A 15044-nucleotide genomic window follows, 5' to 3' on the forward strand; every position below is an offset into this window, starting at 1 on the left:
GGGCGGAGGGAGTGGCAAACACAAGGGGCCAGATCATTCTCGTCCAACATCAATGAACAACCTGTTTGTGGCACAAAGGTATGCATGCTGCTTCATTATCGTTTTGTTTTTTTAACATTCTGCTTAAGGTAGGTGTCTTCTCTATCCAAGGCCTACGGATAGGGTAAATTGTCCCAGTTGATTAGCTTAATCGTTTGGTCAAAGTGTTAATAGGCTATCGAGATAAACAATAAAAACATCCAAGAAAGTAAAGCCCACTAAAAGCATCCAACAAATAATTGTGTTACTGTGTTGCAATGATGACAAGTCATACACAAGTAGGCTACTTCATTCACTCTGGAATTTTATTCAATATGCTCTCCCATTATTGCCACTATAGACTTACACTGTAAGAGGAATAGGCAACATAAATTAGAATGAAATCAAACAAACTCCTTGCACTACCAACTTTGTTAGTATCATCTGCCCTCTAGTGGAGTTACCTTAGCCATCAATTACTCAATATTTTCCATCCCTCTGTCAAAACCCCATTCATTCATGCATCCGTCAATTACATTATAGGGACTAAATGTAGGCTATTGAATACAAGTTGGGATGATTATAAACAACACTGTTTGAAATGAAAAAAATTCTGGAAATCGATGTAATCCGTGATGTGTGAAAGGCAGACAGACAGACAATAAAAAATCTTTATGTAATGTCCGGGGAACACCATACAACAACTGCAACAACATTTATAACAAACAGCTCATGCTCTTTTTCTACCCTAGATGGGGCTATGGGATAAATGGGGGCGTTTGTTTACGGGTTCGTACACCCCTCTAACCAACGTCAACTTTCATGTGCCAGTTGCCTAGTGACGAAAAAGCCAGTGATGATTTCCTGTGTTTTGAAAGTCGTCTTGTTGGTATATTACCCTGCGCTAAATAAATTAGAAATGTGAATTTATAGTGTGCAGAAAATGGGAGATATTCACAGCCGTGTCTTCAATTAGTTAACTAGATTCTACCCTTTGAATTTGGGGTAACAGTTAACGTTAGACTGTACGATTTGAAGTCATGAATAATTACATGTTTATCAGAGTTGTTGGAAAGGGGAGTTATGGAGAGGTGAATCTGGTGAAACACAAAACCGACCGTAAGCAGGTAAGAATACAACAATCCACTTCAAAACATGGTTTGAAAAACGTTAAAATAGTTTTGTTTGACTCGGACACATGTATTTCCTTCCCTGAATCCTCGATATCACAACAAGTTAGCAACTAGCTAGCTAGTTAAACTTAAGGTTAGCTAGGCAGCTAACGTTAACTAACCAACGTTCATATATATTACTGCCTATGGGATCTACAAATAAGGTCGATACGTTTGCCATTTAGAAATAAAGAACTGTGGCAAATGTTGCGAACATTCTGTCTAGACGCATTTGTGACAACTGTCTAGACAGAATGTTGGCCACATGCGTCTAGACAGAATGTTTGCAGAGTGAAATATGTTGATCGAACTCGTTTATCCTGTTTTCCTTAGTATGTCATAAAGAAGTTGAACTTGACCACGTCCTCGAAACGTGAGCGGCGAGCCGCGGAACAAGAGGCTCAGCTTCTCTCGCAACTACGACACCCAAACATCGTGACATACAGGGAGTCGTGGGAAGGAGAAGACTGCCAGCTCTACATCGCCATGGGCTTCTGCGAGGGAGGCGACCTCTACCATAGACTCAAGCAACAGAAGGGGGAACTCCTACCTGAAAGGCAGGTGGTGGAGTGGTTCGTCCAGATAGCTATGGCCCTCCAGGTACATTAAAGTGCATCAAATCATAGCTGAGATTGTATAACAATTGTTTGATATGCTGCAACATCTACTCTGCCTCTTTCCATTAGTTTTGGCAGAGGCTGAGGCTTACGTACAGGAGAGTTAGTGACAACATCTGACTTTTTTCTCTGTTGAATTGTAGTATCTACATGAGAAGTGTATCTTGCACCGGGACCTGAAGACCCAGAATATCTTTCTGACCAAGACTAACATCATCAAAGTGGGGGACCTTGGCATTGCCCGTGTTCTGGAGAATCAGAATGACATGGCCAGCACCCTCATAGGAACACCATACTATATGAGCCCGGAGCTGTTCTCCAACAAACCCTACAACCACAAGGTACGGTGTACTTAGTAGATCAATACTTGAGATCATCACTGTTTAGAGAAGCAGTTCTATTGAGCCAGACACAATCTGAGTAGATTGCTGTTGTGTGCACTAGACCTTTTCATTTGCCAACTTCAACCCTCCTTTTCTCCCCAGTCTGACGTGTGGGCACTGGGCTGCTGTGTGTATGAGATGTCCACCCTGAAACATGCCTTCAATGCCAAGGACATGAACTCACTGGTGTACCGCATTGTAGAGGGAAAGGTCAGTCCCTTACTTCTTTTCCCAAATCAGTGTTCCCTCTAAGTTGTGCGCTCCCCGGGACTGCTACGCTGAAGAAATATCATCCTGGGCAGAGAAGCACAAGATTGAACTTTCTAGTTTCCCCCTTTGGTTAACACTATCAACGCTTCCCTCTACTGTGGGAATTGTGATCTAATCATCGCAATATTAGCCACTTTCAATGCAACATACCGAAACAAAATGATCTATGCAAGACTTAGTATGCAAAATACTTTCTTGTTGGCAGAACGCATTGGAGTATGATTCTATTGCATTGACAGGCAGGACTCAGGCCCATACTCTACACAGACCAGTGCAGCATAACCAGTCAGAGCTGCAGTAGACCTATATGCAAATAGATCTGTGCCATTCCCTTTGAACTGGATTGTGTTTACAGCATGAGTGGTCGTGAGTAGTTGCACATGTTTTGAGATTAAAGTGAGAGCTGCATGTAGCCACGTGTGCACATTTGTTCATATGCTTTGCTATTAAGTGAGTTATTATCCCAGATATAGCTCATTTCTAGTCCTCAATGGGGGAGTGGTTGCTTTCTACAAGAGCACAAAATGTGTGCATTTCTAGCCATCTTTGAAAAGCGAGTCAGGTAAATAGCTTTTTTTTTTTATTAAAGGGGTAGTGTTGTATTTTGAGACAGTCTTGAATAAGCTAAGTAGCCAATAGGCAGAGGGTAGCATAATTTGTCTGATTCTCTGTAATAAAGGTATGGGAATAATAATGTTTTGTTTTTTTGTTGTAAAGTGGTTTCTTGCATCAAACAACACATTTTCAGTCGCCTCCTTGTCTGAAGGACAAGTGGATAAACCGGTTAATGTCTTGTTCAATGTAGGCCTACATTCCACACCACACATTGGCTGCTACTGTAGGCTGAATGATAGAACAGCTATGTTAAAATGTTATGTAATGCATTCTCTCCATTGTTTTTTTTATGGTGGGCCACTCTGATAGGCCTACATTATGATCAATTAGCCACAGTATCCTACGTGGCCACTGTTATAACTGTAACTTAAAGCTGATACAGACTCAGTGTTCACAGTAAAAGCGCAACAGAAGTTGCACACAATTTTCAAAATGTTAAAAGTTTGCGCACAGCAGACCTGAAATTTGCTCAGTGCTGAAAAAAATTAGAGGGAACATTGGTCATGATGAGATTATTTGTTTGCTACTAGATTCATTGATCTATTTTCCTGTCATCCAGTTGCCTCAGATGCCGAGTAAGTACGACCCTCAGCTGGGAGAGCTGATAAAGGGCATGCTGTGTAAGAGACCAGAGGACAGACCTGATGTCAAACATATCCTACGTCAGCCCTACATCAAACGACAAATCGCAATGTTTTTAGAGGCCACCAAAGAGTAGGTGGCTTCATCTGTTGTAGTACCTGGCTTACGCTTTCTTTCTCTCTCGCTTCTTTGTATGTTGAACAAATATTTCGTCAATTAAGTGTGTAGGATTTATGTCATCTTGGATATCTTGTTTGTTCAAATCACTCTAGGAAAACTGCCAAGTCCAGAAAGAAAGCTGTTGGTGGTAGTAGCAGACCCAGTGCAGCGTCTATGGTTTCGTCTAAGCCCAGGCCTGAGCCCCCCCCTCAATGTCCCCATCCAGACCTAAACACCAAAGGGAAAAGGGTGAGAGTGAACAGCTAACAGAACAGCACTAAAATACTCTGGGAAAACATATATATATATATGTGTGTGTATGTATGTGTATGTAATAAATCAAAATCTATTTTATATTTGAGATTCTTCAAAGTAGCCACCCTTTGCCTTGATGACAGCTTTGCACACTCTTGGCATTCTCTTAACCAGCTTCACCTGGAATGCTTTTCCAACTCCTGAAGGATTTTCCACATATGCTGAGCACTTGTTGGCTGTTTTTCTTTCACTCTGCTGTGAAACTCATCCCAAACAATCTCAATTGGTTTGAGGTTGGGTGATGGTGGAGGCCAGGTTATCTGATGCAGCACTCCATCACTCTGTCAAACATATATACATATACACATATATACTACATTTCAAAAGTTTGGGGTCACATAGAAATGTCCTTGTTTTTTTTAAATGTCAATTAAAATAAGTTCAAATTGATCAGAAATACAGAGGCGACTCCGGGAAGCTGGCCTTCTGGGCAGAGTTCCTCTGTCCAGTGTCTGTGTTCTTTTGCCCATCTTGATCTTTTCTTTATTGGCCAGTCTGAGATATGGGTTTTTCTTTGCAACTCTGCCTAGAAGGCCATCATCTCGGAGTCACCTCTTCACTGTTGACGTTGAGACTGTTGTTTTTAGTTTTTACTCTAATGTACTTGTCCTCTTGCTCAGTTGCGCACCGGGGCCTCCCACTCCTCTCTATTCTGGTTAGAGACAGTTTGCACTGTTTTGTGAAGGGAGTAGAACACAGCGTTGTACGAGATCTTCAGTTTCTTGGCAATTTCTCGCATGGAATAACCTTCATTTCTCAGAACAAGAATAGACTGACGAGTTTCAGAAGAAAGTTCTTTGTTTCTGGCCATTTTGAGCCTGTAATCGAACCCACAAATGCTGATGCTCCAGATACTCAACTAGTCTAAAGAAGGCATTTTATTGCTTCTTTAATCAGAACAACAGTTTCAGCTGTGCTAAAGTAATTGCAAAGGGTTTTCTAATGATCAATTAGCCTTTTTAAAATGATAAACTTGGATTAGCTAAAACAACGTGCCATTGGAACACAGGAGTGGTGGTTGCTGATAATGGGCCTATGTAGATATGCCATTAAAAATCAGCCGTTTCCAGCTACATTTACAACATTAACAATGTCTACACTGTATTTCTGATCAATTTTATGTTATTTTAATTGGCATTTCTAAGTGACCCCAAACTTTTGTGTGTGTATATATATATATATACACACACACACACACACACAGTTTGGCATATCAAGAAGCTGATTAGACAGTTATCATTACACAGGAGCCCCTTGTGCCGTGGACAAAAATCCACTCTAAAATGTGCAGTTTTGTCAAACAACACAATGCCACAGATGTCTCAAGTTTTGAGGGAGCGTGCAATTGTCATGCTGACTGCAGGAATGTCCACCAGAGTTGTTGCCAGATAATTGAATGTTAATTTCTCTACCATAAGCCGCCTCCAATGTTGTTTTAGAGAATTTGGTAGTATGTCCAACAGGCCTCACAACCGCAGACCACGCCAGCCCAGGACCTCCACATCCAGCTTCTTCACATGCAGGATTGACTGAGACTAGCAACACAGACAGCTGATGAAACTGAGGAGTATTTCTGTCTGTAATAAAGCCATTTTGTGGGGAAATACTCTTTCTGATTGGCTGGGCCTGGCTCCCCAGTGGGTGGGCCTATGCCCTCGAAGGCCCACCCATGGATGCACCCCTGCCCAGTCATGTGAAATCCATAGATTAGGGCCTAATTTATTTATTTCAATTGACTGATTTCCTTATATGAACTCATTAAAATTGTTGTATGTTGTGTTTATATTTTTGTTCGAGAGAGAGACGGTGAGAGAGAAAGGCCGTAAAGTAAAAATTATGCTCAAGTGTCTTAATTGTTTTCATTGTGGTGTGTTTGTTCTATTTCTGTTCTCATTCATAGGAGGAGATGAACTCACAAAGCCGTAATGGATACAATGGAATCATAAAGGACGCCCCACCCAAGACATATCTAACACCCAAATGCCCTGCATCAGACATTCTCAACACCACTGGTGCATCCTTAGCAACCATCAGTAACATTGACATTGATATCCAGCCACAGGAAGAGGAGAGAAGGGCCCAGAGAGGGGATCCTCCCCAGTTCGTGCCTAACGCCAGCTCAGATAATGACACTCTGTGTCAGAGACCCATAGAGGAGCTGAGGGGAGGGATACAGGATCCCTCCCACCCTCAGCCTCCCCCTCGCAGGCTGCTATCAGGTGTCAGTAGCAGGGTAGAGGAGAGGAGGACTGCCAATGGACCTCTAATGCAGTGTGCTTTGAATCACAGAGACGGAGTCAGAACCTCTGTAGAGAGAACTGTGAACATGGACGATAAGGATGACACAATGGAGCTACTCAAAGATGTGGTCATTGAGAGCCCTGTGCCTGAACAGACCGTAAGTCTGAATGTTTCCACCACCTTGCCTGAATCAAGGTCTGCAGGGGAATTCAAAGTGGAATCCACTGGACAGACTTTTGAAGTAAATATCAATAACAAAGATGACACCATGAATCTTCTGAAGGAGGATCCCACACAAAAACATCCTGCAGATGTCAGAGTAAGTGCCTGGTTTGTGGATAGGGAATGATAGTCATGTGCTGCACATACATTAGTAAATTCTGTGAATGAGAGTTGTAGTAGTTGTAAGCTTCTGTGTTATTGTCTTGTCTTTAAAGGAGAGCTTGGAATCCACAGAAAAGCTCCTAGAGCCCCTTCCTCCTGTTATAACACTGGTAAGAACCAGTTTGTTCTCAAATTGTGGGAATTAGTTTATTATGTAGGCTACCACACTCCATATAGCACATCCTTTAGAGGTCATTGATGCTAGTTATGTTTTATCTGTGTATGTAGGAACCCTGTCACATGGAGCCCCTCTCTCCAGTCCCAGACCAGGACACACTCCCTCTGTGTACGCCCTCCTCAGAGCCATTTGTCTCCCGGCAACGCAGGCAAAAGGACAGAAGGTGGATACAGAGTGATCCGGGCAAGGTGAGGACAGTGACTGGGGGACTTTATCATGGCTTTGAGCTGTCAAAGTGCTTTGGAACCTAAAGGCTCTTCAACCCTTGCTTGTTCTTTCCCAGTGTAAAGTGGCAGGTCCTAGACCTCTACCGCCTCCTCCTGTTGATGCAATGGTAGTGGAAGAGAAGAGGAGCACGGCAAACACAGAGAAGAAGAGGGCTGCCACAACAAACTCTTCAACAACCATCAGCTCCTCCAAGGACAGCAACATTCCACTGACACAAGTGAGGTCAATGCACTAAACAGCTACTGCTCAAACATAGGGTTGAGGTCTTGAATATACACTGAGTGCACAGAATATTAAGGACACCTCTTTTCATCACATAAACTGACCAGGTGAATCCAGGTGAAAGCTATGATCCCTTATTGATGTCACCTGTTAAATCCACTTCAATCAGCGTAGGTGAAGGGGAGGAGACAGGTTAAATAATTATTTTGTTAAAGCCTTGAGACCGTTGAGGCATGGATTGTGCATGTGTGCCATAGAGGGTGAATGGGCAAGACAAAATATGTAAGTGCCTTTGAATGGGGTATGGTAGTAGGTTCCAGGCGCACCGGTTTGTGTCAAGAACTGCAAAAACAAAACCGTTTTCACCGTGTATCAAGAATGGTCCACCACCCAAAAGACATCCAGCCAACTTGACACAACTGTGGGAGGCATTGGAGTCATGGGCCAGCATCCCTATGGAACGCTTTTAACACCTTGTAGAGTCCATGCTCCTGACTAATTGAGGGTAAAAGGGAGGGGTGCAACTCAATATTATGAAGGTGTTCCTAATGTTTGGTATACTCGGTGTATACTGCTAATTTTATATTGTCAATTATGTTTCCTTTTTGTTGAAATAAAGTTGGTCCAACTTTACAGTAAGTTTAATGCCCATGTATTTAGATGGTAATTGCATAGGCAGGTGAAGTTTAATATCTCTACTGCTTCCAGGAGCGTCCTCTGTCCGCCAGGGAGAGGAGAAGACTGAGGCAGTCCCAGGAGAACCCAAGCCAACCAGGTTAACTCCTCTGCCCTGTGTTGTCAATATATCATATGACCAGACAGAATTGGCAAGGGCCATTTTGTCATATTAAACAATAAAGTGGTAGCTATGCTTTGTATTGCTCACTGTAGTATTCTTTCCTGCGGTTGTCAATACAGTAAGAAGGGCGTCGAATGATGTTGCCTCGTTACATAATAAGCAGCCAGAGTTCCAGAACCCCACTGTCACTCGCTCTGTATCTGACATGGGCAAGGAAACAAACAAGGTAACTATAGGTTGATCTCCATTGTTTTACTGTTAGAGTAAGATAAATCGGTTTATATATGGCTTCAGTCTATGACAGTGGTGTATTCTCTAGCAAGACAGGTTGCTGGGGCGACCGTCTGACGACGATGAATACAGCTCCTCCACCAGCTCAACCGATCACTCAGAGAGGGACTGCAAAGAGGGGTAAAAACAACTTGTTCTGGCTCTTTGGTAGCAGTGCCACCCCCACCCATAGAAGCACAAAGCCCTTTAAGTGTTGCTGGTAATATGCACATTTAAATCTGACACGTTTTTTTGGGTTTTTAATTATAATTTTTTGCAGAAAGAGTGAATCCGGTGATATGCAGGACCTGGTTCAGATGATGGCCCATACATTGCGAATGGATGGCAGAGATGCTGTTAGTGAGCTGGATGGTGGTAGTAGATCTGGCTCTACTCCACTGGCTGAGTTTAAGTTGAACAGGAAGTACAGGGACACCCTGGTGCTGCATGGGAAAGCTAGAGAGGAGCAGGAGTTCCACTTCGGTGAATTACCCAACGGTCAGTCTCAGCCAAAACAGTCTCCCTGAGCATCCTTAGCAGATTCAATGCAATATTGCCCGGTTTATCACTGAGAAATCAATTTATTTCTACATAAGAAATAAGTGGATTCAAATTTTTTATATTCAACCCACCTCTTACAAGGCACCACATCTGGACCGGCGAAGGTCCGCAGAGCCATTGAGCACCTGAGAACAGATGTGGTGAAGGGACTGGGGGTGAAGCTGTTGAACAGAGTCCTGGACATAATGGAGGACGATGACGAGGACAAACGAGAGGTTAGGATTCAAAATGACATCCATGATACAGAGTGCTTCCAGCTAGACATGGCTGTAATCTCAGTTTTATTCTTTCTCCACACAGCGGTGTCTTCGGGAGCAGATGGGAGAGGACAAGTACCAGTCATATGCTCTGATGGTGCGGCAGCTAAAGTTCTTTGAGGATGTTTCGTTCAAGGGTTAAGTTCAGCTAATGAACAATGCAATACATTTGTATAGACAATCGCATCTCCATATCCTATATACAAGTTCATGTAGACTATTTTTAAACCTCACTTTAAATATAAATACATAATCTAATTTTCCATAAAGGTTACAATATGCAATGAGTCTTCTGTTACTCTTTTTCTACCTGTCAGGTAGATTGCATTATAAATATTTAATTACAATAAAACTAGTGCGACAATAATTGTACCTATAAACACTACATAGTAAATTCTTAATTTCCTGATTGAATATAAGTTGCAGGACATAGAAGTACTGTATTGTAGATATTTCCATCCCCTTTGACTTTATAATAAATAATTTAAAGTTCTTTATTTATCCTTACATTACAATGATTCTTATATCCGCATTATTAAACAGTTGGGATGACAACATGAGTGCAGTCTACAAAGTATCCACAGTAGCAAATCTGTTTATTGTACATTGACATTCCACCACTGTTTGGCATAATACCCTGTAACAAAGGCTTCCTTCAAACAAGGATTTATTGTACAGACATATGGTTATTTTAAGTCAAAACGTGTATTGGGCAAACTGGTACAAACAGTCATGATCTACTTGTGCTTCTTCTTCTTCAGATTCTCCTGAGGCTTTTGCAGGGTTTCTCCTGTAGTCTCTGGTAGGGCTGGCTGCCAGGAGAGGGGGTTCTGTCTGTACATGGGCCAGGGGGGCAGGGTCAGCTGAGACAGATAAGGGGAGAGAAGGTGGAGACATGGGATGAGGGAGAGATGTTGAGAAGAGGGTTAGTTTGGTCCCGTAAAATGTTTTACATTTCAGAACAGAGTTTACATTTTGAATAAACCTGAGTCAAGGTTGGTCTGTGGGTGCACTCTTTGCACAGGTGCAACATTTTCTGCTTGGCACAACGTCAAATACACATATTCAGGGAGGATGGAATGAAACTTAACTCACCAAACAAGACACAGCAAAACCTCCTAACACTATGTACACAGTCCACCCAAACTGTTCAATGATGAGGCCATAAGCGAATCCGATCACCTGGAGGGTAATGCAAGGGGTTAGCCTAATAATGGACTAAAGGAGCCTAATGTTACTCCTTCCATTCCAAGATATTACATGTTCTGTTAAAAGACAAACTGGCTTTGGAAGCCAAAACAGCCAAATACATATAAATGTGAATCGATTGTCAAGTAGGTTCTAGAAACATAAATCCCTCTACTTTCAATTTTAAAAATGGAGGATACACACTTACTGTACACTGTTTTAACACAGCTGCAGCCGACAGTATTTTGACATGACATGTGACATGTTTGTGGCGTTCATCTTCCGTTACAAACAGGTGTTCAGAGACAGATGGCAAATTAGCACAGGTAGTCCACTCTGTCTTAGATAAACAAGCACTGTAGCATGGAAATGCAACCTGGTCTCAGAGCATTTTCTATTATTCTGTATGTAAATCTAAGAATCCAATTTAGAATTATACGTTACATTTCGTATGGTGTGTATTAATTTGTGGATCTCCATCACCGATTCCGTATATGTTATGAATTTGCAAAAAGTACAATGTTACAAATTTGTAAATACTTATGAATTCTAGCTAGGTGGCTAACATTAGCTAGGCTAGGGGTTGGTTTTAAGGTTAAGTTTAGGAGTTAGGTTAAAGGGATAGTGTTAGCTAACATGCTAAGTAGTTGCAAATGAGCTAAAAAGTAGTAAGAACACTGAACAAAAATATTAACGCAACATGTAAAGTGCCGGTGTCATGAGCTGAAATAAAAGATCCCAGAAATGTTCCATATGCACAAAAAGCTTCTCTCAAATGTTTTTGTTTACATCCCTGTTAGTGAGCATTTTCTCATTTGCCAAGATAATCCATCCACCTTACAGGTGTAGCATATCAAGAAGCTGATTAAACAGCATGATCATTACACAGGTGCACCTTGTACTTGGGACAATAAAAGGCCATCCTAAAATGTGCAGTTTTGTCACACAACGCCACAGATGTCTCAAGTTGAGGAAGCATGTAATTGGCATGCTGACAGCAGGAATGACCACCCGACCTGTTGCCATAGAATTTAATGTTAATTTCTCTACCATTATGTTTTAGAGACGTCCAATCGGCCTCACAACCACAGACCTCGTGTAACCATGCCAAGCTAGGACCTCCACATCCGGCTTCTTTACCTGCGGGATCGTCTGAGACCAGCTACCCAGACAGCTGATGAAAATGACAACTATTTCTGTTTGTAATAAAGCCCTCTCGTGGGGGAAAAACAAATTCTGATTGGCTGGGCCTGGCTCCTAAGTGGGTGGGCCTACATGTCATGTGAAATCTATAGATTAGGGCCTTATTAATTTATTTAAATTGACTGATTTCCTTATAAGAAATGTAACTCAGTAAAATCGTTAACTGTTGCGTTTATATTTTTCTTCAGTGTAGTTGAAAAGTAGCTAATTAGCTAAAATACTAAAGTTGTCTGAGATTCAACCTTTGGGTTGCTAGATGTTCACGTTATTTTTCCTTAAGTAACCATCTGTCTTGTGTAACCAAACGTAACATATCATACTAATGAGTGTCTTGGATTTACGTTTACTATGCTACGTCTAGTCTGAGACCAGGCTGGGAAATATGGCCACGTGGGAACCCTAACCATATGGAACTGGGAGTCGTGATCAACGGCTAGGGTTAAACCTAGTGTAAAAAGAACACACTGAAAAGTACATTTTAATAGGCATGTTTGTCAGGCCACTCACCGCTGAGGCAAGTATGATTCCTTGGAAGATCTGCTCCGCCAGCTTTTGTCCTTTATAATCCTAAAACATCAAGCCATTTGCAAAGTTTATCATTTTTGAGGAAAAACTGGTAGATTGTTACATCACAACTGGAACACTAATATCTGACGTGTCAATCAATAATCAAGACAGATCAAGAAGGTTCATCAGAAGTGGTACCTTGAAGAGTAGTATTATTATAGGTTTTGTGATTGGGGATGCATTTATACATTTGGTTATAACTACTAGAACTCTAGGGCATCCACAATAACACATGGGATCTAGCGGTTCATAAATGTGCCATATTGGCATCTAGCTGGCTAGCATCCAAACAATGATCAATGTTTGATTCCAACAATATGACATGGATTTATGGTTGGATGAATAATTAGCTAATTATTATACTCTTAACAATGTTCAATATTATTTTTGCTTCGAACTAGTTTATACGTTATTGCTCCCTAGCTAGCTTACTGCAACTGCTTGAAATTGTAGCAAACGTTAGCTAGCCTTTGATTAATCTACTCATGCTTTTTTAATTTGTAGCTATTTGCAACAGTTGGTGAATTCAGTAATAATTAAAATTCTTACCATGTGTGTTGGAATGGAGTTAAATATTGACAACATCTTTCTACGTCAGATAGCTAATCAGCTTAAAGTAAAACTGCATACAATTTGTCTGGTTAGACTTCCGGTTTCAAAAAGCATACGTAGTATTTCGAAGGACCTAAGACTGTTGATGCATTCAAGCCAATGGCCGTATTAGAGAGCATCAACACGACCGCCAACTGACTGATCTACAAATCAACTTGCATCATAAATAATTACTTATTATTATTTGTAGATCAGTCAGTCACAATTTACCCATGATACATTGCTGTTTTGAGCCATAGACTGTAAAAGGAAAGGGGAAAGTCTTCGATCACGTGACACCATTCAAATCTAAATCAAATTGTATTTGTCACACGCGCTTAATACAACTGGTGAATACTTTACATTGACATGCTTGCTTACTACCCCTTCCCAACAATGCAGAGTTTTAAAATAAAATACTAAGATAAGGAATAAAATAAAATACACAAGAATATAGCTACAGTGCATTCGGAAAGTATTCAGACCCCTTGACTTTTCCCACATTTTGTTACTTTACAGCCTTATTGTAAAATTGATTCAATTGTTGTTTTTTTCTCATCAATCTACACACAATACCCCATAATGATGAACTCAAACCAGGATTTTATAAATGTTTGCATATTTATAAAAAATATAAAACTGAAATATCACATTTATATAAGTTTTCAGACCCTTTACTCAGTACTTTGTTAAAACATCTTTGGCAGCGATTACAGCCTCGAGTCTTCTTGGGTATGATGCTACAAGCTTGGATCACCTGTATTTGGGGAGTTTCTTCCATTCTTCGCTGCAAATCATCTCAAGCTCTGTCAGGTTGGATGGGGAGCGTTGCTGCACAGCTATTGTCAGGTCTCTCCAGAGATGTTTGATCGGGTTCAAGTCCGGCTCTGGCTGGACCACTGAAGGACATTCAAAGACTTGTCCCGAAGCCACTCCTGCGTTGTCTTGGCTGTGTGCTTAGGGTCGTTGTCCTGTTGGAAGGTGAACCTTCGCCCCAGTCTGAGGTCCTGAGCACTCTGGAGCATGTTTTCATCAAGGATCTCTCTGTACTTTGCTCCGTTCATCTTTCCCTCAATCTTGACTAGTCTCGCAGTCCCTGCCACTGAAAAACATCCCCACGGCATGATGCTGCCACCACCATGCTTCCCATAGGGATGGTGCCAAGTTTCCTGCAGACGTGACGCTTGTCATTCAGGTAAAGGAGTTCAATATTGGTTTCATCAGACCAGAAAATCTTGTTTCTCATGGTCCAATAGTCTATCGGTGCCTTTTGGCAAACTCCAAGCAGGATGTCATGTGCATTTTACTGAGGAGTGGCTTCCGTCTGGCCACTCTAGCATAAAGGCCTGATTAGTGGAGTGCTGCAGAGATGGTTGTCCTTCTGGAAGGTTCTCCCATCTCTACAGAGGAACTCTGGAGCTGTGTCAGAGTGATCAATGGGTTCTTGGTCACCACCCCGACCAAGGCACTTCTCCCCCGATTGTTCAGTTTGGCCTGGCGGCCAGCTCTAGGAGGAGTCTTGGTGGTTCCAAACATCTTCCATTTAAGAATGACGGAGGCCACTGTGTTCTTGGGGACCTTCAATGCTGCAGAAATGTTTTGGTACCCTTCCCCAGATCTGTGCCTCGACCCAATCCTGTATCGAAACTCTACGGACAATTCCTTCGGCCTCATGGCTTGTTTTTTCCTCTGACATGCACTGTTAACTGTCAGACCTTATATAGACAGGTGTGTGCCTTTCCAAATCATGTCCAATCAATTGAATTTACCACAGGTGGACTCTCAAGGATGATCAATGGAAACATGATGCACCTGAGCTCAATTTCGAGTCTCATAGCGAAGGGTCTGAATACTTATTTAAATAAGGTATTTCTGTTTACTGTGAGGTAGCAGAGAGAACAGTCTATGACGTGTGTTTGGAGTCTTTGACCATTTTTCGGGACTTCCTCTGACACCGCTTGAATGGCAGGGAGCTCGGCCCCAGTGATATACTGGGCCGTAGGCACTAACCTCTGAAGCACCTTGCGGTCGAATGTAAAGCAGGTGCCATACCAAGCAGTGATGCAGCCAGTCAAGAGGCTCTCAATGTCAAAACCTGTCGACATTTGTTTTTTAAGGTCTGTGGGCCCATGCCAAATCTTTTCAGCATCCTGAAGGGGATGAGGCGTGGTCATGCCCTCTTCACGGCGAGTGTTGGTGTGTGTGGACCATGATAGTATCAGGA

The 15044-nt window shown here is 41.9% G+C and overlaps 2 protein-coding genes across 3 annotated transcripts; one reads left to right on the forward strand and one right to left on the reverse strand.

Annotated features, from left to right (window-relative positions):
• Positions 1-10: 10 nt before the first annotated feature.
• nek4 (NIMA-related kinase 4) lies at positions 11-9868 on the forward strand. Of its 2 annotated transcripts, none has more exons than XM_070445577.1 (16): positions 11-78; positions 1524-1790; positions 1951-2148; positions 2293-2400; positions 3635-3789; positions 3930-4065; positions 6032-6691; positions 6810-6866; positions 6985-7122; positions 7218-7379; positions 8093-8159; positions 8303-8409; positions 8503-8594; positions 8734-8951; positions 9096-9229; positions 9315-9868. In XM_070445577.1, the coding sequence occupies exons 2-16, from the start codon at positions 1677-1679 to the stop codon at positions 9411-9413; spliced, it is 2445 nt and encodes an 814-aa protein (XP_070301678.1). In that variant the 5' UTR covers positions 11-78; positions 1524-1676; the 3' UTR covers positions 9414-9868. The 2 variants fall into 2 exon arrangements, with proteins under 2 accessions (XP_070301678.1, XP_023852141.1); XM_023996373.2 differs by lacking the exon at positions 11-78 and adding an exon at positions 871-1145.
• On the reverse strand, positions 9752-13084 carry spcs1 (signal peptidase complex subunit 1). Its single transcript, XM_023996396.2, has 4 exons — positions 12779-13084; positions 12170-12229; positions 10367-10453; positions 9752-10134 (listed from the first exon to the last, which is right to left on the reverse strand). The coding sequence occupies exons 1-4, from the start codon at positions 12812-12814 to the stop codon at positions 10009-10011; spliced, it is 309 nt and encodes a 102-aa protein (XP_023852164.1). The 5' UTR covers positions 12815-13084; the 3' UTR covers positions 9752-10008.
• Between the last annotated feature and the right edge of the window lie 1960 nt (positions 13085-15044).

Source organism: Salvelinus sp. IW2-2015, linkage group LG11 (genome assembly GCF_002910315.2).
Source record: "Salvelinus sp. IW2-2015 linkage group LG11, ASM291031v2, whole genome shotgun sequence".
NCBI lineage: Eukaryota > Metazoa > Chordata > Actinopteri > Salmoniformes > Salmonidae > Salvelinus > Salvelinus sp. IW2-2015.

Coding starts and splice junctions, on each gene's coding strand:
- nek4 (XM_023996373.2), top strand. CDS start 1,059: ATGAATAATTACATGTTTATCAGAGTTGTTGGAAAGGGGAGTTATGGA. Junction 2,149..2,292: donor ACAAACCCTACAACCACAAG/GTACGGTGTACT, acceptor TTTTCTCCCCAG/TCTGACGTGTGGGCACTGGG. Junction 3,790..3,929: donor TTTTTAGAGGCCACCAAAGA/GTAGGTGGCTTC, acceptor AAATCACTCTAG/GAAAACTGCCAAGTCCAGAA.
- spcs1 (XM_023996396.2), bottom strand. CDS start 12,814: ATGTTGTCAATATTTAACTCCATTCCAACACACATG. Junction 12,230..12,778: donor ACTCCATTCCAACACACATG/GTAAGAATTTTA, acceptor TTGATGTTTTAG/GATTATAAAGGACAAAAGCT. Junction 10,135..10,366: donor GTTTTGCTGTGTCTTGTTTG/GTGAGTTAAGTT, acceptor TATCTGTCTCAG/CTGACCCTGCCCCCCTGGCC.